General features: G+C 37.8%; 1 protein-coding gene across 8 annotated transcripts in view; it reads left to right on the top strand.

The window, feature by feature from the left end:
* The window catches only part of UBR5 (ubiquitin protein ligase E3 component n-recognin 5), a 138,787-nt gene that overhangs the window by 50,687 nt on the left and 66,678 nt on the right, over positions 1-21,422 (top strand). For 6 of the 8 annotated variants that reach the window (XR_009253372.1, XM_058698728.1, XM_058698729.1 and 3 more), the window contains exons 6-13: positions 4,794-4,983; positions 5,173-5,332; positions 6,173-6,322; positions 8,108-8,319; positions 18,037-18,153; positions 18,234-18,344; positions 19,165-19,319; positions 20,098-20,215. Coding sequence is in view for 7 of the 8 variants with exons in the window: in XM_058698728.1 (XP_058554711.1) it covers positions 4,794-4,983; positions 5,173-5,332; positions 6,173-6,322; positions 8,108-8,319; positions 18,037-18,153; positions 18,234-18,344; positions 19,165-19,319; positions 20,098-20,215 (1,213 nt within the window). In the remaining variant the exon portion in view is untranslated. The remainder of the gene's footprint in view (positions 1-4,793; positions 4,984-5,172; positions 5,333-6,172; positions 6,323-8,107; positions 8,320-18,036; positions 18,154-18,233; positions 18,345-19,164; positions 19,320-20,097; positions 20,216-21,422) is intronic. The other 2 variants (XM_058698726.1, XM_058698725.1) reach the window with 1 other exon arrangement.

The raw sequence follows: 21,422 nt of genomic DNA, 5'->3' as shown, positions 1-21,422 counted from the left end.
CTTGGGAAAGAGAGTTAATTGTGCTCAGTAGTAAATTTTAAATGGAGGTATTTGTATCTAAAGTCTTTTTATTCTGTTTGAGGTCACTGGATATAATAGGTGATAGGTGTAAGCTGCTTTTCATTCATTTGAGCTACTATATTTCCTTTGGAGTCTCATCTGAGTTAGTAATTAGCACTGGATTTGGAATGTAAAAGCCAGGTAGGTCACTGTAAATAATAATTGAAGCTGGCTAGGTGGGTAAGATAGTAGGTAAGTAGTAAGACTGTGACAGACTAAGCGAATGCCCCATTTTTAGAGGAGGCAGCTGATCAGCTGATTATTCCCATAGGAGAATACAGAGTCATTGTTGCCAAATGCAAACTTCTGTGTCCCCTCCAACCTGGTTTTGTTTTGTTTTGTTTTGTTTTGTTTTGTTTTGTTTTGTTTTTTTAAAGTAAGCTGTATACCCAGTGTGGGGCTTGAACTCATGACCCTGAGGTTGAGAGTTGCATGCTCCACCGACTGAACCAGCCATGTGCCCCTTACCCCCACCCCTTTTTTTGTCCCAAGGAAAGCTGCAATTCTCTATCCTATGTGAACATCTTGGCTTAAATATTAGAACTAATTAATATTTTTATGTAAATAAATATATACACAGGGACACACATAACCAATCATATGTATATAGCATATGTGTGGTGTTTATGTGTGTATAAGCTCTTTTTTAAAGTTTATTTAAAAAGTTTGTTCTTTAATGTTTATTTTTGAGATAGAGAACAGGGGAGGGGCAGAGAGAGGTGGGGGGGGTGGGACAGAGGATCTGAAGCAGGCTCTGCACTGTCAGCACAGAGCCTGATGCAGGGCTTGAACTCATAAACCACGAGATCATGACCTGAGCTGAAGTCGGATGCTTAATCGACCAAGCCACAGAGGTGTCCCGGAAGTTTATTTGTTTATTTTTTGGGGGCGGGGGGGAGGAGCAGAGAGAGGGTGGAGACAAAGGATCCAAAGCGGGCTCCATGCTGACAGCAGAGAGCTGGATGCGAGGCTTGATCCCACAAACCGTGGGTTTTATGTATATATTTTTTAACTAACCAACCAGCTGTATGGACAAAGCTTGGCCCTTGACTTTGAGTTTGCAAGCTGTGGACTAATTCCTATGGCGTGATTTCCTCAGTTGATTTTGAGTCATTCTGTTACCTTGAGTGCTATGTAATGGGATCAGAATTGTAGGATTAATTTTGATGAGCAAAGTATAGGTAGTAGAAACTGGTTTCCCCAGGAGTTTGGAGGTTTTTTTGGTTTGTTTTTGTTTTTGTTTTGTTTTGTTTTTTTAATGTTTATTTTTGGAAGAGAGGGAGTAAGAGTGTGAGCGGGGAGAGGCAGAGATAGAGGGAGACATGATCAGAAGTGGGCTCTGCACTGACAGCAGAGAGCCCCATGGGGGGCTTGAATTCACAAACCATAGGATCATGACCTGAACCAAAGTCAGGTTCAACCAAAGGCTTAACCACCTGCGCCACCCAGGTGCCCCAGGGCTTTTGCGTTTAGTATTAAACAATATATAGCTTACTAGCTTACTAAAATTATAGATATCAAGAATCGCTCATTCCAGTACTGTGTTTTTTGACCACTGATAAATTTATATTACTGTATGTTTAGTTCAGTATAGCAAATTGATTACAGAAAGAAATGTAAAAGAGCAATTTGAAGTAGGGAGACTCTGGAAGGTTGTTTGGATTCTGATAGAAGAAACCCTGCACAGCAGGTATGAGTGGGAAAACATGGTATCCTCCATGGTAACAGGTTAATGGACAAACCAGAGATATTTTGACAAATGTCTTTCAACACCTCAGTTCAGGGTTTGTGGAGCAGAGATTACAAAATGGCAGCCGTTGGTGTTTTGATGGATGAATCCAGCAGTGAACTTGGGTGTTTTAGGTAGGCTGATACTTTCCACTCTTCCCTGTTATCTTGACTTCATTTATTAATGTAATCTGTCTACCCTTCATGGAGATTTGAGTTTGTAAGGTCTGCTCAGGAGTAGATGTATACTTCGATAGGGTTATTTTAACCCTTTATATCAGTTACATGATTTATAAATATTTTCTCCCATTTTATATGTTGCCTTTTCACTGTGTTGATTATGTCCTTTGAAGCACAAAGGTTTTAGGTTTGATATAGTTATTTTGCCTGTTTTTGTTTTCCGTGCTTGTGATTTTGGTATCATATCTAAGAGATCATTGCCACATCCAGCATCATGAAGCTTTTCCCCTATAGCTTCTCAGAATTTTATAGTTTTAGGTCTTATATTTAGGTCTTGAATCATTTTAAATTAATTGTTCCAGGGACGCCTGGATGGCTAAGTTGGTTAAGTGTCCGACTTCGGCTCAGGTCATGATCTCGCAGTTTGTGGGCTCGAGCTCTGCGTTGGGCTCTGTGCTGACAGCTCAGAGCCTGGAGCCTGCTTTGGATTCTGTGTCTCCTTCTCTCTCTCTTCCTCCCCTGCGCTCGCTCTCTCTCTCTCTCTCTCTCTCTCTCTCTCTCTCTTTCTCTCTCAAAAATAAGTAAAGATTAAAAAAATTTTTTTAAATAAAAAATAAGTAAATTAATTAATTGTTCCATGTGGTATAACATAAGCGTCCAGTTTCATTCTTTCACTTGTGGATATGTAATTTTCTCTGTGTCATTTGTTGAAGACACTGTCCTTTCCCCATTGAGTGGTTTTGGCACCCTTATCAAAGATCATTTGACCATATGAGGGTTTATTTCTGGGCTCTCTATTCTGTTCCATTGGTCTGTTTGTCTTTATTCCAGTACCATACTGTTTTAATTATGGTAGTTCTGGAATAATGTTTCAAAATCACAAAGTATGAGTTCTCTAGAATTTTGTTTTTCTTCTTTTTCAAATTTGTGTTGGCTCTTGAGGATCTCTCAAGCCTCTACATGAATTTTAGGATGAATTTTTCTATTTTTGCAAAAAATGCCCTTAGCATTTTGATAGGGATTATAATGAATCTGTAGGTTGCGTTGAGTAATGTGGACATCTTAACAATATTAAGTCTTTCAGTCCAGGAGCATGAGGTTTGTTTTTATTTATTTGTGCCCTCTTTAAATTCTCTTAGCTGTGATTGGTAGATTTCAATATACAAGTCTGACCTACTTGGTTAGGTTTATCCCTAAGTACTGTTTTTTGTTTGGTTTTTGTTTTTTTTTTTTTTGATGCTATTGTAAGTGGAATTGTTTTCTTAAATTTCCTTTTTGTTACTGCAATGTACTCTTAATGCACCTTAGTTTTTCTTTTGGTCTATGAATGGTTCTTTACTGTTATATTTATGACATCTATTGCATAACTGAGATTAAATGATGGTTCATAGTATAGTCCTGAGAATGCACAATAATGTTTTTCTCTAAAATTATCTTGGGCAGTTCTCAGGCTGTAGATACAAATACCACATAAACAATTGATACAGTGCATCAACAAGTGTAGAAAACCATCAAAAAGTGGGGCGCCTGGGTGGCGCAGTCGGTTAAGCGTCCGACTTCAGCCAGGTCACGATCTCGCGGTCCGTGAGTTCGAGCCCCGCGTCAGGCTCTGGGCTGATGGCTCGGAGCCTGGAGCCTGTTTCCGATTCTGTGTCTCCCTCTCTCTCTGCCCCTCCCCCGTTCATGCTCTGTCTCTCTCTCTGTCCCAAAAATAAATAAAAAAGCGTTGGGAAAAAAAAAAAAAAAAAAAGAAAACCATCAAAAAGGATGACACCAGGTTTTCTGGAGATTTGTTCTTTTTCCATTTTACTGAGGAAACTTTTTAAAAGTTTTTTTTTTTATTTGTTTAGACATAGGTTGTGCTTTCCAGTTAAGTAAGAAGAGAGATCCAGTAGTTTGTTGTATATTAGAATTGTTATGGTTAATATAGTCAGACATTTGTAAGGGAACAAAAGACTTGGAAAATCATATTTAAACTAAATCTGCGTGGGCAAGTTGAAGGTTTCAGCCTTAGATGAGTACCATGCATAATAGTTGAGAATAAATTACCTTTATCTAGATTGAATGATCTCTAAATACTAGATTCATTTTAAAGAGGCATCAACTATACTAAAAAAATTTTTTTTACATAAATAGACTGGCACTGTCATAATTTCTAAGGCTAATGTGATTTGTGAGAACATTTTCTTTGAATACAGAAAAGCAGTTGTTTATGGTTATCTAGCTTTGTTGATTTGAAAATGCTTAATGCTCATGTTCGGGGCAATAAGTAAAGATGGAAATGTCATGACTTTTCTAAGTTTTCTCATACTCAAGAAAAAATTAATGACTTTTAAATAATAACTTTTCCTTGGTTAAGGTGGTTAATAGTGCTAAATATCAATGGACTAATACCTTTGCCAAATAAATGTTTTATTCCATGCAAAGCAGTTTGAACCCTAAACTCTGAATTACACTTTTTGTGTAACATGTTGTTGGTAGTTATTGTCTGACGAGTCTTCCAGGTAGAGGCAAGGTGTGTCCTATAACACATTTTAGAATTGTGACTAGAAATATTTGGTATGTGGAGCTTTAAAACATTACATCAAAAGATGCATAAATGTGATACTTATCTTTCTGAAGAGTGATTTTATGTAAGTTAAGCATTAAAACACAAACAGTTTTAGTTTGAGGCTCAGTTCTGTTGTTCTATTAAAATACAATAAACTGTTACGTCAGTTAGACAAATAGCTTTGTCTTCACTTAGGGGAATGAACGTGAGACCCAAAGTGATCTATTCAGAATGACTGTTAAAAATATTGTCTTAAATTCTCTCCTTTTTTTAGAAGTCGATGGAGTTCTGGAGTAGGTGGAAGTGGAGGAGGGTCTTCTGGAAGGTCCTCAGCTGGAGCTCGAGATTCCCGCCGACAGACCCGAGTTATTCGGACTGGGCGGGATCGAGGGTCTGGGCTTTTGGGCAGTCAGCCCCAGCCAGTTATTCCTGCTTCTGTCATTCCAGAGGAGCTGATTTCACAGGTATGGACTTTGTGGAACACTTCACACAGGCAGCAGAACAATATTCAGTTAAGGACTTAACTGAATGTACTGGGCTTTAGTCATGACTTGCAGCATGAATTGTGAAATACTGCTTCTAGAAAGCTGATTTTGATAAAAGTATAGTCACAAGAAAATTAGCATAGCACTCTTCTTTATTTTTTACTTCAGGCCCAGGTCGTTTTACAAGGCAAATCCAGAAGTGTCATTATTCGGGAACTTCAGCGAACAAATCTTGATGTAAACCTTGCTGTAAATAATTTACTTAGCCGGGATGATGAAGATGGAGATGATGGGGATGATACAGCCAGTGAATCTTATTTGCCTGGAGGTTGGTGGATCACCATCATGGTTTTCTTAGCTTTAGAGGGAGAAACTTTTTTTTGAGTGGGTAATGGAATTATAAAGTACAATGGGTTTTCTGACGGTTCTTTCCAAGGTGGTAGGTATTTCTCACTGTAGTGTTTAATTTGTAAAATACTTTTTAGGGAAAATGGGGAAATGTTTTTGCTCAGTGGACTTGTGTTCTATCCCAGTAAAGACATAGATGTATATGCATGGCTTTATCACTGTCTGACAGATGACTCTGGAAAGTTGTTTTCTGATGCCCTTATTACCAAATATGTAATGATTGCATTTAGATTTTGGCTACATTATATCTATAATGTTACAAATATCTTAAATATCTTTTTTTTTTTTTTTTAATTTTTTTTTAACGTTTATTTATTTTTGAGACAGAGAGAGACAGAGCATGAACGGGGGAGGGGCAGAGAGAGAGGGAGACACAGAATCGGAAACAGGCTCCAGGCTCCGAGCTGTCAGCACAGAGCCCGACGCGGGGCTCGAACTCACGGACCGTGAGATCATGACCTGAGCTGAAGTCGGACGCTTAACCGACCAAGCCACCCAGGCGCCCCTAATGTTACAAATATCTTAATAGAGATCTTTTTTTTTTTCTTGTGATTATTTAGGTAGCCCAAGTGACATTCATGCATTTGATGTTCCCTAAAATCTTTATTAGTAACATTATTTCCTAGGTAGTTAGGACTTTTTCCTCAGGGTATGTCAGTAGTCTGCATCTCATTCTAATCTGATTTAATTTTCAGAGACCTTTCAGTGGTCTACAGATATTTTCTGTATCTGCTTTATTTATGTTTCTTTCTGTTTATAGAGGATCTTATGTCTCTTCTTGATGCTGACATTCATTCTGCCCACCCAAGTGTTATTATTGATGCAGATGCCATGTTTTCTGAAGACATTAGCTATTTTGGTTATCCTTCTTTTCGTCGTTCATCGCTTTCCAGGCTAGGCTCATCTCGAGGTAATTTTGCATTTATTTCTTTGTGATCATTGGCTGGCTATATGGAGACATAGTGATAGAGTTCGCTATGTTTTAACTTTTAATATTGTAGTAATTATGCGTTAATACTTATTACTCTTTTTGAATGCTTTGGTATTAAACTAGTTATTTTTGATTTGGAAGAGCCACAAATAGTACTTCACTTTAGAGATGATCTTACCTACATTGTGGAATACCTGTCAAGGGATTTGACTTACCTAACTGTATTTTTAATTAGGAAAATGGATTCTGAACTAAAAGCAGAATTCTACTTTACAGTGACATGCAGCATTCAGAAAACAAGTCTCTTTAGTTTATTTGATTAAAATAAAGTGATTATTCTGTTCATTTTAAATCCTGGCTAGATGGAAGTGAGAAGTATGAAAAAATTTAATAGAAATGGGATTGGCCAATAATTAATATGTGGAAATGTATAGCTTATCAAATGTTACTTTCAAAAGTTTGAAATTCTTGAAAGGTATAGTACATAGTAGAGGTTAGAAGATTTTGAAATCCTGTGAATGTAAGACTTTTCTCTGTATATGTTGGTATAGATTTAACTTGTATTTTAACTTTATTAAGTCAATTTTTTTAGTTTCCGGAATGTAAAACTGCTTGATTCAAATAACAGACAAGAATCAGTTATATTATCTACTGATCATTAGTAAACTGGAAAAATTGCTATGTTTTATTAAGACCTTGCTACAAATATCGAGTACTTAAAAGCAGAGTTTAAAAATAATAAACCTATGATGATCTTAAAATATACTGAACCTGTTACGTAATAGCTTTAAAAAATTTAAATAAATCCATACTTTACTGCCTTTATCAAACATTTCATTTTCAGATATTTAATATCAAGCACAAATAACTCCTTCTAAATTTCTCCCCTTTTTTTGGTCATTCTGTGTAGGCATTGCTTTTCACTTGAACCATATGAAATTGCTGCTGCTTCCATTTTGACCTGCATGGATGGCAGTTTCATATGGTTCAAGTTAATGTTGTTTCTAATCCTTCTTATCCAAGTCTTGGGAAGTATATTTTGATTACTTACTTAAAAAAATAATGAGCAAACAACCCCCCCCCCCCCCCCAACAAACTGTCTGTAGAGAGTTTGAAGGCCAATTGCAGGGGAAGCATTTTTGTAAGGAAATCTTTTTATCTTTCTATAAAGATAGTTAGAAAAAGAAGCTTGTCTGTTTCTCAAAAATTTTTGAATGAAACTGACCATGAACATCCAGTCTATAAGATTACTCTGAACAAGGGCTTGAATTATTAACATTTTTATAGTTAATGTTAATGGATTTATATTTTATCCTTTTCAGGTTTTTTCCTTGTTTGTATAAGGTTTTGTTTTTGTAAGGCATTCTACTAAATACTCTTGATTTACATATGTATCTGATATATTGAAATTCTTATTTATGCACATTATCTAGTAGATAAAGTTATGGTAACCATTTTTAATGAAAGCCAAAAATTTTCAATTCCATTAAAAATCCATTTTAAAATAAAGTAATTCTGTTCTAAAATTAGTAGTTGGAATTCAAAAAAGTCTGCCTCTACATAGTTCTCAAAAATGCTAGTTTATAATTTTCATAGATTCACTTGAAAGAGTTAATGTTTTGAATGTTGCATGTCAGGCTTACTAGATATACATTTACATTAAATTTTTGTGAGTAGATAAACTGCTGTTAGTTGCATCCTGAAGGGTCTTTACTAGAGAGTGGCTTACTTTTATCCCACTGGTGTGACCCAATTGCATACCAGTTCTCCTTCTTCCCTTAGAGAGAGACTCTGAGCTGTTGCGTGAACGTGAATCCGTTTTACGTTTACGTGAACGAAGGTGGCTTGATGGAGCCTCATTTGATAATGAAAGGGGCTCTACCAGCAAGGAAGGAGAGCCAAACTTGGATAAGAAGAATACACCCGTTCAAAGTCCAGTATCTCTAGGAGAAGATTTGCAGTGGTGGCCTGATAAGGTATTTGGAAAGATTCCCACCCTTTCCATTTAAATGGATTCCTGGCAAACCCAACTGCCTCCCTCCCCCACCAAGGTTTCTATTTTATTTCAGAGTTTTGTACTACCATTATTTAAAAAAACAAAAAAAAATTTTTTTTAATGTTTATTTTTGAGAGAGAGAGACAGTGTGAGCAGGGGAAGGGCAGAGAGAGGGAGACACGGAATCTGAAGCAGGCTCCAGGCTCTGAGCTGTCAGTACAGAGCCCAATGCCGGGCTCAAACTCAGGAACCGTGAGATCATGACTTGAGCCAAAGTCAGATGCTCAACTGACCAAGCCACCCAGGCGCCCCTGTACTACCATTATTTTATTTTAAATACTTGTTTATTTTTGAGAGAGCACGCACGAGTGAGCATGAGTTGGGGAAGGGCAGAGGGTGAGGGGTTCAGAGGCTCTGAGGTGAGCTCTGTGCTGACAGCAGAGAGCCTGATAAGGGGCTCAAACTCACCAATCGAGAGATCATGACCTAAGCCGAAGTCAGACGCTTAACCAGCTGAACCAAGGAGGAGCCCTTGTACTACCATTATGTAAAACACACACACACACACACACACACACGAGACATAAGTGATATTTTTGTTTTATTTTAAAGTATACATAGAACATCTTTATTTGGCACTACAGGAGTCATCTTAGATGTAGATTCAGTGGTGCTATTATTTGTTGTTGTTTTTCTACTTGATGAAGTAAATTGGAGAAATCGGAATGGTAGTTCCAGATAACACATCAGCGTTCTGTTTCAGAACTTCTTTTTTGGTGATAATTTTGCCAGTAACTGATAACCCTTGGTAGAAATTTGTTTTATAATGTCAAGTGGACCCCTGCTACTGCAGAGCAAATTTGTGGTCATTGATAGAAGCCCACAAGTCAGGGCAAGATAGGGATCTGTGTTTCTTTTGACTAATTAGTTGCCCTGTTTCATGGCACTGAATTCTGACAGACCCTTTGCTCTAAATGCTGTGGGAGACAAAGTAGGCTGAACAGGAATGGACTGGGAGATCGGCTCTGCATCCTGAAAAGTACAGTGACTGGCTTCTAGAAGGCATCCAGGATTTGTTAAGTTGATGTGAATCTTTAAAAATCCATCACTGCTGCAGAGGAAACATAGTGTCTGATCCTGTTGATGCTGTGTAGGTTTCCTTGTCCTGAGTGCTTGGTAATGGCTCCTACAGGAAGCCATGTTTTTCACCTCTCTTTTGATGTGCCTTTTTCTTCTTATTTCCAGAGCCAGTGGGCAGGAAATTTTCTTAAGTAGGAGGAAAAGAACATAAAAATTTTGAGGTTAATCTCTAACAGATAAGGAGATTCTGATAGAGATTTTTTTTTTTCTTTTTTTGGAGTTGAATTTGCATTTGGGATATTAAAGGAAAATACTGTTTAACTTTTAAATTTATTTTTCATAGTTATTGCGAATCTTGATGTAGTTCATTTATTTTCTTCTGTATTCAGCTCATGTGGAAAGCTTGAATACAAGAAGGAACATGAATTTTAATCAGTCTCTTTGTAAGCAAAGGTTATTCTGTTTTCTTTGGCAGCTGACAAACTTTCCCTGTATTGGCATTCTCTTACTTCTTTCCATAAAACTAGACATGTCCTAAGTTCTGCTTTTACTCCGTGTGGTATGGTAGAAGGTGATTTAAACCTAGGGCTTTTTTTCCCCCTCTCTTCCGTACATTGTTCTGTGTTTCCTACTTCTCTTGCCTGGATCATATTAGCCTGTGTCTACTTCCATGTTGGCAGGAAGTAAGAGAGGATTCGTGAATCTTGTTTTAATAGTACCATCGCATATATATTAGTCTGGGCTTCTTTATCATGTACTGTTTTTGATGAATAAGCGTTTTAAACAGTACAAATCTAGCAAACTTTTTCCCTGGCCAGCGTATGCTCTGTTAGGCTTAGACACTCTTTGTTGCTCTTTACTAATAGGCATGTTTTTAGTACAGCTTGTTTTCAGAAACAGTTAATAAGTACATCGTGATATCTTGAGACTGTGCAGACTTAATAACACTTAATGTGTTATTTCCTTGATGTTTAGACATCAAGGAGGAATAGGAGTGTGTGAAGCAAAATATATCCTTCCTGTACCTTTTTTTCCTATTAAACCCCTAATTTAAAATATTTGCACTGGAAAAGATCTACTTTTTATTAGCTTATGATTGAAATTTAGATATAAAAAATGCAGTTTAGGGAAAAAATAGCTTAAGCCTAATCAAACTCTTAAGCATTATCATAGTTATCAACAAATACCAGTAGTTGACCATATTGCCCACCCACCCCCTCCCCCCAAAATTGGCGGTAGTGATCCCTGGGAAGTACAAGGGTTTTGGTGGAGGGGAGCTTGATGTGTGATCAAGTGTCAGGTGGAGGGTGCAGGGAGATAAAGGGTGTTGTCAGCATTCACTACTTAGAAGTAATGTCTCTTTCTTTCTTTTTTGGGTGAGGAGGGTTAAAGAATGCCTGCCAGCTTAACTTCAGAAATGACTTAATCCAGTATTTTTAAATTGGAAGTTTGCGTAGTAACCATAGTATCTTCACTCTTCATTGTGTTGGGGTACATGAGAAATTCCATTGGTTAATTATCTTCTGGATTAGTACTGACTTTTCCCTACTCCCTATTTAGAGAAACAGCAGTTTCTTCAAAGTTTCACCATTTTGTAGGCTAATAAAGTTTCTTTCATAGTAGAATGAGTGTTCTCTTTAAGCCTTTTATAGTTAATATTGAACTGAAAATATTTCAGGTAACCTTAAACTTTAAATATTTCTATGAGTTATTCCTTGAGTTAAATGTCAAAGCTAGTATAAGAGCATACTTGGGAACTCTTGTGCACTGTTGGTGGGAATGTAAATTGGTACAGCCACTTTGAAAAATAGTATGGAAGTTCCTCAAAAAATTAAAAACAATTAACATATGATCCAGCAATTCTGCTTCTGGGTGTTTATCCAAAGAAAATGAAAACACTAACCCAAAAAGATACGTGCACCCTCGTGTTCACTGAAGCATGTACAATAGCCAAGATATGGAAATAACCTTAAGTATTCATCAGTGGATGATAAAGAAGATATAATACATACATATACTCATATATACAATTGAATTTTGTTCCACTATAAAAAAAGGGAAATCTTGCCATTTGTGACAACATGGATTGTACCTCAGTGGCATTATGGCGGGTGAAATAAGTCAGAGAAAGACAAATGCTATATGACCACTCTTATATAAGAATGTGGAATCACAAAAACAAAACAAAACACCAAGCTCATACATACAGAGAACAGATTGGTGAGTACTAGAGGCAGGGGGTTGAAAGGTAAAAAGAAAAAGTTTTAAAAATTGTTAAGTAGGCATAAAAATTTTTCCTTTATTAATTTTTCAATACCTTAAAAATACAAAAATTAGAAATTATTATAAGGATGTCTTCATGAAGACAGGTGAAGGTCAGTCGTTATTAATTTAGTAGCCTTGATTAAATGCATACTTCCTTTTTTTTTTTTTTGAAGCTTATTTGTCTATTTTGAGAAGGAGGGTGAGTGGCGGAGGGACAGAGAGGGCAAGAGAGAGAATCCCAAGCAGACTCTGTGCTGCCAGCACAGAGCCCAACGCGGGGCTTGAACTCCTCAAACCGTGAAATCGTGACCTGAGCTGAAACCAAGAGTCAGATGTTTATCTGAGCCACCCAGGTGCCCCACTGCAATCTTTGTGTTAGGCCTTTTGCTTAGGTGTTAGGGTAATAGTTTTGTAGAAGGCAGAACAATGATATTAATGCTTTGGAGTAAGTACCATTATAGAATTAGGTACAGGCGGCTTTGGGGAATCCTAGGAGGCCAGAGTGATTGCCGAGTGTGGACTCTGGAGTCAGATTGCTGGAGTTCATATCCTGGCCCTGCCACTTACTAGCTGTGTGGCCTTGGTTAAGACCTTTAACCTCTCTGGGCCTTTGTTTCTCATGTATAAGATGAGGATAATAATGGGTTTTGCCTTGTGAGATTGTCACGAGAATTAGATGACCCATTATATATAAAGTGTAAAGAACAAGGAGAACAAAGGGTCTTTGTTCTACAAAGAGAACAGTTTCTGTAAGTCATGGACGGGTGAGACCCCAGCGGCAGCGTTTGGGTATTCCAAGTGGGTCCATGGGGCAGTAAGGATTTTGAGCGCTGGATTCTCTGCTGGTACAGAGTTGAGCACAAGCTGAAAGAGATACGACCACGTCCATTGTCTGCCTTGGCTAAAAATGCAAGAAATGAAAACATTTTATTGCTATAATAATGTAGCATAATAAAAAATTAATGGGTTGTCTGTATCTACCTAAGGGAGAGATGGAGGGAGGGCCTCTAAGTCCACGTTCCTCATGTTCACAGTTGAACCAGCCAAATCTATACTGGTTTCTGCATAGTTTTACCCCAGAATGTCAACTTTTTTATTATGCTGCCCTGCCTCTTCATCCATCGTTCCTCCCTCCCTCCCCAGCATACCACTGTCCCTCATTCCTGTCCTTCCTCCTGTTTGCTTTTTGTACTTTATATTTCTGGAAGTAGCTCTGATAATTCAGTTACTTTGGTAAGAGGATGCAATCTTCCCATTAGCTGATTATCTCACATAGCTTCATTTCACTTCTCAGTTCTGAAATTTACTTTTCTCAGACTAGAAATTTAGTTCTATGTGCTGAATGTCTACATGTAAAATGCAGCTGTATATCTAGATATATCTAGATATATCTAGATATATATATATTTATGCCAGCTTACTTCCAACAAGAATCTAAGGTGACTTATAAGGGAAAAAAGACGCAGCTATAGTCACGAAACACTGTTACCAAGAGAATGCACAGATAAGAGGGAATAACAGACGTGGGAGGGAGAAGGAGGAGTAATTACACAGAAATCCATGCTGAGTAAATCTGCTGAAACTGAACATAAAAACTTTGCTTTGTGCCCCATAATGCTTTCAGTTTAAAGCACGCACATATCCTTTATTTTTAAGCAAGTTGTTGGAGAAGAGTGTGGTGAGAGTTGTGTCGTGGGTGGTGAAGAAACAAACTGATGGAGCAAGTCAGTGATGTTAATTTGCAGTCCCTTCCCTTACTGTCGTGGACCTGTTTTCATATGGCCTAAGAAATAAAGAAAAGATATTCACATTGGTCTTTTGAATTGCAGAGCTGCATGTGATTCTCCATTTGTTTGAATGGTGTTGAGAGCAAATAGGCCATGACATTTGGTTCCTTACTTAAGCTATTTGGAGCAGCCTCACTGTTGGAACCAGTTGACCAAACTTGTTGATCATATTGCTTCACCTTCAGGGTTCTAGAAGGGCAAGTTCAGTGGGGAGAGGTCTTTGTTGTTGTTGTGTTATTGACACTTGGATGTTGCAGGTAGTAAGTACCTGTTAAGAATTAGCTAAATGTGTCACAAACATAATTTAAAAGGAGAAGTTGTCATAGAAAGGAAACGAAGGCAGGCATAAGGAGACTAGGGAAAGTGGATAGGCAAAGAGAAATGAAGTGTGAATAACTAAAGTTGATCAAATTGCACGTTGTAACCCTTGGTTATATTCCATCCACTTCAGGCATAATATGTGATAATGTTGCTGTTGGTGCTGGTACATCCTGGGAGAGGTAGTGTTGGCTGATGGAACATTTTTTTAAAAAGATGAAAACCAAGTTTTATGGGAGAAATATAGGAATAGAAAGGCCAACGTTTTCAAAATAGAAGTCACTAAATATAGATGTGGTCAGCAGGAATTTACACTGCTGCTGGACTACATGCCTTTTTTTTTTTTTTTTTCTTTTCAGTTTTGGCCCCTACATAATTTCTATCATTTTTGGCAGATTTCGATCTCCTTTTGGGGAGACATTTCTAGTTTGATTGATGGCCTCAGTTCAGTTATTTCTTGTTATTCAGACAGTTGCAAACTTATGGAGCAGCTTCAACTTTTAGTGACTTGATTTTTGTTAAAAAAAAAAAAAATAGGGCTACAAAGTACTGATCTTTCAGGAAACATGCACATCTACTTTTTCCAGTTGGGTTGAAGTAGGCCCTAACTTGCTCAGAGGCAGCCATTGTTATTTCATAAATACAATAAAAACAATGTTTTGTATGATGTTATAAAATGAGTGAGCTAAAATACTGTTCTTTTCTGTTGTGTTTGATTGTTTCGTATTTCTTCACATAACAAATCTAAATTGGGCAAGAAGCGATAGGTGATTATCCCATCATCTTCCTTTGGTTGGACACACACATTTTCCACATTTGTCCGTAATGGATTTTCAGAGCCTTTGGCATTCAGTTAGTTCATTCAGGACTTACCCTGGGGAACGTTGGTCTGTCTTGGAGGATGTAGGTAAAGTCACTTCTGAGAAGCTTTGTGCGCCATGTTCTTGCTGTAGGGATGATTTGTTCAGGATTGTATTGCTCTGGCAAGGCATTTTACTTGGAGAAGTTACAATTCATCTATTCATTCAGTTATAAGAGTGTTCTTACTGTGTGCCATGTGCCAAGCTGGCCTTTGGGAATGTAGAGGTGAGTATGATATGGCCCCTCTCAGTGGGGAAGACATACATCCACATACAGTATAATGTGTTCACAGTGTGTGATCAGTGGTAGACTTGAAGGTGTGAATACAGTGCTTAGAGTTTCACAGTGGAGAATGACTAATGCCACCTGAGACATTTGGTAGAGACTTCACACAGGAGATGATATCTGAGCAGCATTTTTAAGGTTAAGGAGGCAGTGACTAAGATGCAGAGGCATTCCAAGCATATCAAGCATGGGCCTAGAGTCAGGAAAGGGCACGGTGTGGTTATGGAACAATGAGAAATCCAGTGTGGGTAGGGAGTAGAGAAGAGCAAGATGGAGCAAGACTGTGAGTGCCCCCGGGCAACTTGCCACGGGGTTAAGACGGTCTGCAGTCACTAGGAACAGAGTTCCTAGAGAAGTGACATGATGGGATCCATGGGGTTCTGTTTGTTTTTTTATGAGGTGAAGATTCTTGGCATTGTAGGAGAAAGATAGGAATAGGAAAAATCTGGAGTCTGTTCAGAGACTGATAGAATTGTCATGGAAGGGAATTATGAGCATCTCAACTAAAGTAATGGCAGTGGAGATAGAGGAAGGGAAGAATCTAAGGAATTTGAGGCAAAGGCAGTACTGGTTGACTAGTCACTACATTGTTAAGAGAGAAGAAGAGGAGGTGATGGGAGGGCCCAGGTTTTCATGTCTCTCCTGTTACAGGGTGGGTGGTGGATGTCATTCATGGAGAGAGCAACTGCAAAGGATATGCAGCTTTGGAGGAGATGATAAATTTATTTTGTAGATGTTAGGGTGCTTTACGACATCCAGTAGACAACTCTTGCAACAGGTTAGTTTGGAGGTAGGAGATGTACATGTTTAATAAGCATGATGCCCCAATGGCTGCTGTCAGGCTGAGGGTGGAGCATATTCGAATAAAGGAACAGGGTGGATGGAATCTGGGGCAGGGAGTGGATGGTGGTATGAGGGAGATGAAGAAAATAGCCATGAAAAAAGAAGGAAGACCAATAGGGAATAGTGACCTATGAATAGGGACAGGAGAAATTCCAGAACAGATGAACAGGGTCAAATGGTTTGAAGAGTTTAAAGAGAAGATGGGCTAATTAAATGCATGGGGCATTGATATGACTGTTCGAGGTGTAGTTGTACCTCTGAGTGAAAGCTGGTAAGGTGAAACATGCCAAGCAATTCACTTTACCATGAGTAGGATTGAAGGAAGGATTAGTTTGGTTGATTGTTGGGGTTATGAGAGAGTGTTACATCCTGTGTGTGGGGGTTACCCTTAAATAAGAGAGAAGGACAGTTCTTTCTCTGAGATGAAGGTGGGGAGGAGAGGAGAATGGTGTTTTTTTGTTAAATCTAGAAGTAGGAATATTCAGCAAGCTTGTGCTTTTCTGGGTAAGTAGAAGGTGAAGTTGGGGGCAGAGTAATCATAGTTGAATTTGAGCATAATTTGTGCTGGGCTGTGTGCTGTCTACTTTATATATGTTACTGTCTTTTGGCTTTTATTCTCCCCCCATATATATTATTAAACCCACGTTAGAGGTAAAGAAAGGGGGTTCAGAGAAGTTATAAAACTTACCCAGAGTCACATACTTGATAGGTGTTGGATCCAGGTTTGGGGCTCACTTGGCTTGATTCCATCATCCTTTAACTGAAGGGAGGAGAAGGAAGTGTGAGGTAGAGATGTTAGGATTTGATGCAGCCACCTTGGAGAGAGTAGACACAGGTTTTCAGATACGCTTGGCGAAGGATAAGAGAGGAATTGGTAACTTGCAGAGTTTCGAATTTGGTTTCTCCTATCCCTCTGTGGAAGTGACTTGACAATAGGGGTGATTGGTATTGGTAAAATAGAAGATTAAAATTTGGGTTCTTTCGGTACACCTCTGCAGCATAACCTGTTGTTACATTATGAATCGTGGCAGACTTTACAGGCTTTAGCTGACCAGTGTAACCCATCTGACCAAATAAGATTGGAATTTGACAGAAAAGCAAAATGACACCATTAGTTTAGCATACTCCAGAGCCAGAATTCCAAAGAGAAGCAGTGCTTAGACCAGTAGCAAAAGTACAACCAAAAATCTCTTAATGGCAAGTTTTGCCATGTGATTTCTGGGTAGCTTCATGACTCTGATCATATTAACATTATGTTAAAAATAATACTGATACTGGGGCACCTGAGTGGCTTAGTCTGTTGATGGTCTGACTCTTGGGTTCAGCTCAGGTCATGATCTCATGGTTCACGGGTTTGAGCCTGTGTCAGGCTCTGCTCTAAGAGTGTGGAGCCTGCTTGAGATTCTCTCATTCACTCACTCGCTCACTCTCTCTTTTTCTCTCTCTGCCCCTCCCCTGCTCTTGCTCTCTCGCTCTCAAAATAAATAAACATAAAAATTATTGATACTGTTCATTTACATTTATTGTCAAAGATTTTTAGAATTTAATTGCATTTAACACCTGGCATGTGCATCACCTTAAAACTAAATGAACTCTCACCTTAAAAAAAACAACGTAGACGTTTGTTTCAGCAGCTTGGAAAAGTCTAGAGAAAAGGAGTCTTCTGTCTTGACGCTTGATTTTTCCAGCTTCAGCTTATTGTTTTCTTCATTTATTTGGCACATTTATATCACCTACCATGTGCACTGTTCTAAAAAAATGGGGATACAGTGGTGAACAAGACAAAGCTTCTATCCAAGTGAATAGACCGTAAATGAGTAATACAGTATTGTGAATATACTATTACTATCATAATGTAGTATAGTTGTGAAATGCTATCATCTACAAAGAAAGCAGAGTAAGGAGGTGGAATATGACAGTGGTGGTTTTGTAGGTAGTGTGGTCAGAGGTTTCATTTGAGCAGACTTGATTAAGGATAGGGATTGAGTCACTGAGAAACAAAGCAAGAGAATACCAAGGACATGACAGGATCCTGCGGACATGGTCTAGGAGCTGGAAGAAGGCCTGTGTGACTGAAGGACAGTGATTTCACAGAGGAAGCCAGGGCTGCATTACGAAGGGCCTTACAGGCTGTGCTGAAGACTTTGCACAGCTGTGGTTTATATGTTTACTGAATTAATCCCGATTTAATGAAGCGATTAAAGTGATTAGGTTTGGCCAGTTGTACTTACACTACTGTATTATTTTTTACTTTATAGGATGGAACAAAGTTCATCTGTATTGGGGCTCTATATTCTGAGCTTCTGGCTGTCAGCAGTAAAGGAGAACTTTATCAGTGGAAGTGGAGTGAATCTGAGCCTTACAGAAATGCACAGGTATTTTATATTAAGCTTTCATCGAATGGTTCTATACATCAACATACAAAATAGTGATCATTTTTCTTGTGCTTTCTAAGAATCCTTCACTGCATCATCCACGAGCAACATTTCTGGGGCTAACCAATGAAAAGATAGTCCTGCTGTCTGCAAATAGCATAAGAGCAACTGTAGCTACAGAAAATAACAAGGTAGGAAATACTTTGCATTCGTTGAGAAACATTTCATGCTTCAGTTCTTGGTTTTCTTCCTCTCCCTCTGCCCCTTTTCCATCTTCTAATTTTCTGTCTTTCTAAATCCACAACTTCAAAGCATCTCAAGCCTAAAGAGAGTAATCCCAGTATATAATCTTTTTGTTGCTGGTTTATCCCTATATTATAATCCAACTTTAGAGGTGGCTTTTTCCCTTAAGGGAAGGACAAAATATTTGAGATAAGTGCTAACAAAAGCTGTCCGAGATGGATTGGGGAAGTATGTGGGTATTTTGCCTTGGATTCTCTTTGGCTTTAGAGTCACCAAATATTTTTTTTTTTTTTTTTTTAGTTTATGTATTTATTTTGAGAGAGAGCGAGCATGGGGGAGGAGCAGAGAGAGAGGGAGAACTCAAGCAGGCCCTGTGCTGTCAGTGCATGAAACTGTGAGATCATGAAACTCATGAAACTGAGATCATGACCTGAGCCCAAATCAAGAGTTGGACGCTTAATTTATTGAGCCACCCAGATGCCCCTAGAGTCACTAAATACTTTTTAAAATTGTTGTAGCAAATGTTTACTTTTGATTAATTTCTTTGAGATGGCTTTAGACGATCATTTCAATAGCTGCTACTTCAATTTATTTGTGTAAGGAAAGTATTTTAGATTCTTAATTAAGAGCCTTTTCTGACTTACTTATTTTTCTGGCATTTAGCTCAAAACATTTTAGAATTGCAGTCCGTAGAGTATGTATGTTGTTTCCTAGTTTTGACCACAGTCCTTTCTTATTTATTTAAGCCTCTAATATTTTACTCTTTAGGTTGCTACATGGGTAGATGAAACTTTAAGTTCTGTGGCTTCTAAATTAGAGCACACTGCACAGACTTACTCAGAACTTCAAGGTGAACGGATTGTTTCTTTACATTGCTGTGCCCTTTACACCTGTGCCCAGCTAGAGAACAATTTATATTGGTGGTGAGTAACACAGGGAGGGGGAATTCCTTATCAGTGAATGCTTTTATGTGCATAGATAGGTGCTTTGAGAAGTGGAATACCAACATGAGAAGGTTGGTCAAAAGATACTGCTTTGTAGAGAGGGAAATTTCACTTTGGAACAAAGTAACATTAAAAAAACTTATAAAAGTAACACATACTTTAGTGACTGTAATTATGGAATTTTACAAAAGTATAAAGTGGAAACAAAAATTACCTATCATCCTGCAACCTGAAGGTAACTACTGTTAGCATTTGGAAGTATTTTAAATCTTTCTTTCCTATACATAAATATGTACTTTGCTTTTACATAGTTGGGAACCTAGGCTATCGGGTATTTTTTATGCTTTTTCATTTAACAGTATTACTTAAAATATAATTAAATATAAAATATAATTACAGTATTTCATTGGATGTATATTTTGTGTCTTCCTTTATCCCTTTACTATTAGGGACTTTAAAATGTATTTTTTCTGTTGTGTTTTAAGGAGTTTAGTAAATCTACATTGGCAGAAATAATATGTAGGGGAATCTACTAATGAAATAAAATTATTTGGAAGAAAATTTCAGGTGATCGATTTTCTATAAAATTTTAATCCCTAAAGGTTTAATAAAAACAGGACCAGTTATGTATTAAAGCTATGCGCAAGTTATGATTAAGAATAAGTTGTAAATACAACAAGCAAAAATATTATATGTAATTTCAGATTAATAGGCTTCTTTGCTGCTTGCTTGACCAATTTATACTTTTTCTTTTCAGGGGTGTAGTCCCTTTTAGTCAAAGGAAAAAAATGTTAGAGAAGGCTAGAGCCAAAAATAAAAAGCCCAAATCTAGTGCTGGTATTTCTTCAATGCCGAACATCACTGTGGGTACCCAGGTAAGTGATTAGGGGATGTTGTTACTCTTCAAAATCACTTTCTTCCTCTTTAATTAATTCCCTTCTAAGCAGTTTTATAAATGAATGTTATCTGAAGGACCAGGTTCCAATAGCATGTATATGCTTTTTTATTCAATAGTTGAGTGACATGGAGATTCTGCCCCAGTGTCACAGTAGGTTTCCTTATGGGGCAGGGTTTCCAGATTTGCCTAATTTTAAGAATCATTTGGTACTTGAATGCAAGAGTGTGGAGCTCCTGGGATGTTCCTTCAGTTTGTCTGGTGGTAAGGCCTCGGGTTGATTATGTTAACAAGCATCCCAGATGATAAACAGCCAGGCAGTTTTGAAAGATCCTGCTCTTGGGGATGTTGTCAGCATAGGGCAGGAGGCTTCCTCAGATCTGTTTCCACCAGAGATGGATTCCACTCTGAGATGATTTTAGGCTTCTATGTTATAGAAGGTGATTTTTCTAATACCTCAGTGGATCAAATTGTGGTTGGTTCAAGGACTTCTGGCTCCTCCATTCTTTCAGGGAGTCTGCAGAGCCCTTTCTTTTCTTTCCATTTACATATCTGTGAAGCTGAATTGTCTGCATACACTTTAGTCTAAGTAACTATCACAACAGATTGAATGTGGAAGCAGACGTGGGAATCGAACTCTCTTCCATTAAATCAAACATTAAGAGATTTGCAAAAATGTAAACAGTGCCATTTTTCTTGCTATTTTTTTTTGAAAACCAGTTTTTTATAAAATTGTTTATATTAACATGACATTTATTACTGTGAAGTATTTAAAAATTTCTCAATTTTAATTACTAATACATTAAATACCAGCTAGATAGGACCCAAATAAACAAAATATTTTTGGGTCCTCAGTAATATTTAACAGGGAAAAAGGGCTCTGATACCAGAATAGTTTGAGAACTGTTGTTGTTCTTTTCATTCATTATCTTGAGGGTAGTTTATCTTGAGGATAAAATTTGGTGTATATTCTAGCAAGCACTACAATGACTATTTTGTAAGATCTAGGAAATACAAGATACAAGTTATCCCACCTTGTAGTGATAAGGAAAAGAAAAATTCAGAGTGCAAGATGACACATCGTGTAATAAAAACTACCATTTGTCTAAGTGCAAGGGATTATAAAGTGCTTAAAGAGTTACTACTTCAGTTGTTACTTTTCAACAAAACCCAGCTTATACATACCC

The sequence above is a fragment of the Neofelis nebulosa genome, chromosome 14 (genome assembly GCF_028018385.1).
Source record: "Neofelis nebulosa isolate mNeoNeb1 chromosome 14, mNeoNeb1.pri, whole genome shotgun sequence".
Lineage (NCBI taxonomy): Eukaryota > Metazoa > Chordata > Mammalia > Carnivora > Felidae > Neofelis > Neofelis nebulosa.
This window is presented reverse-complemented; position numbering and strand designations above follow the sequence as displayed.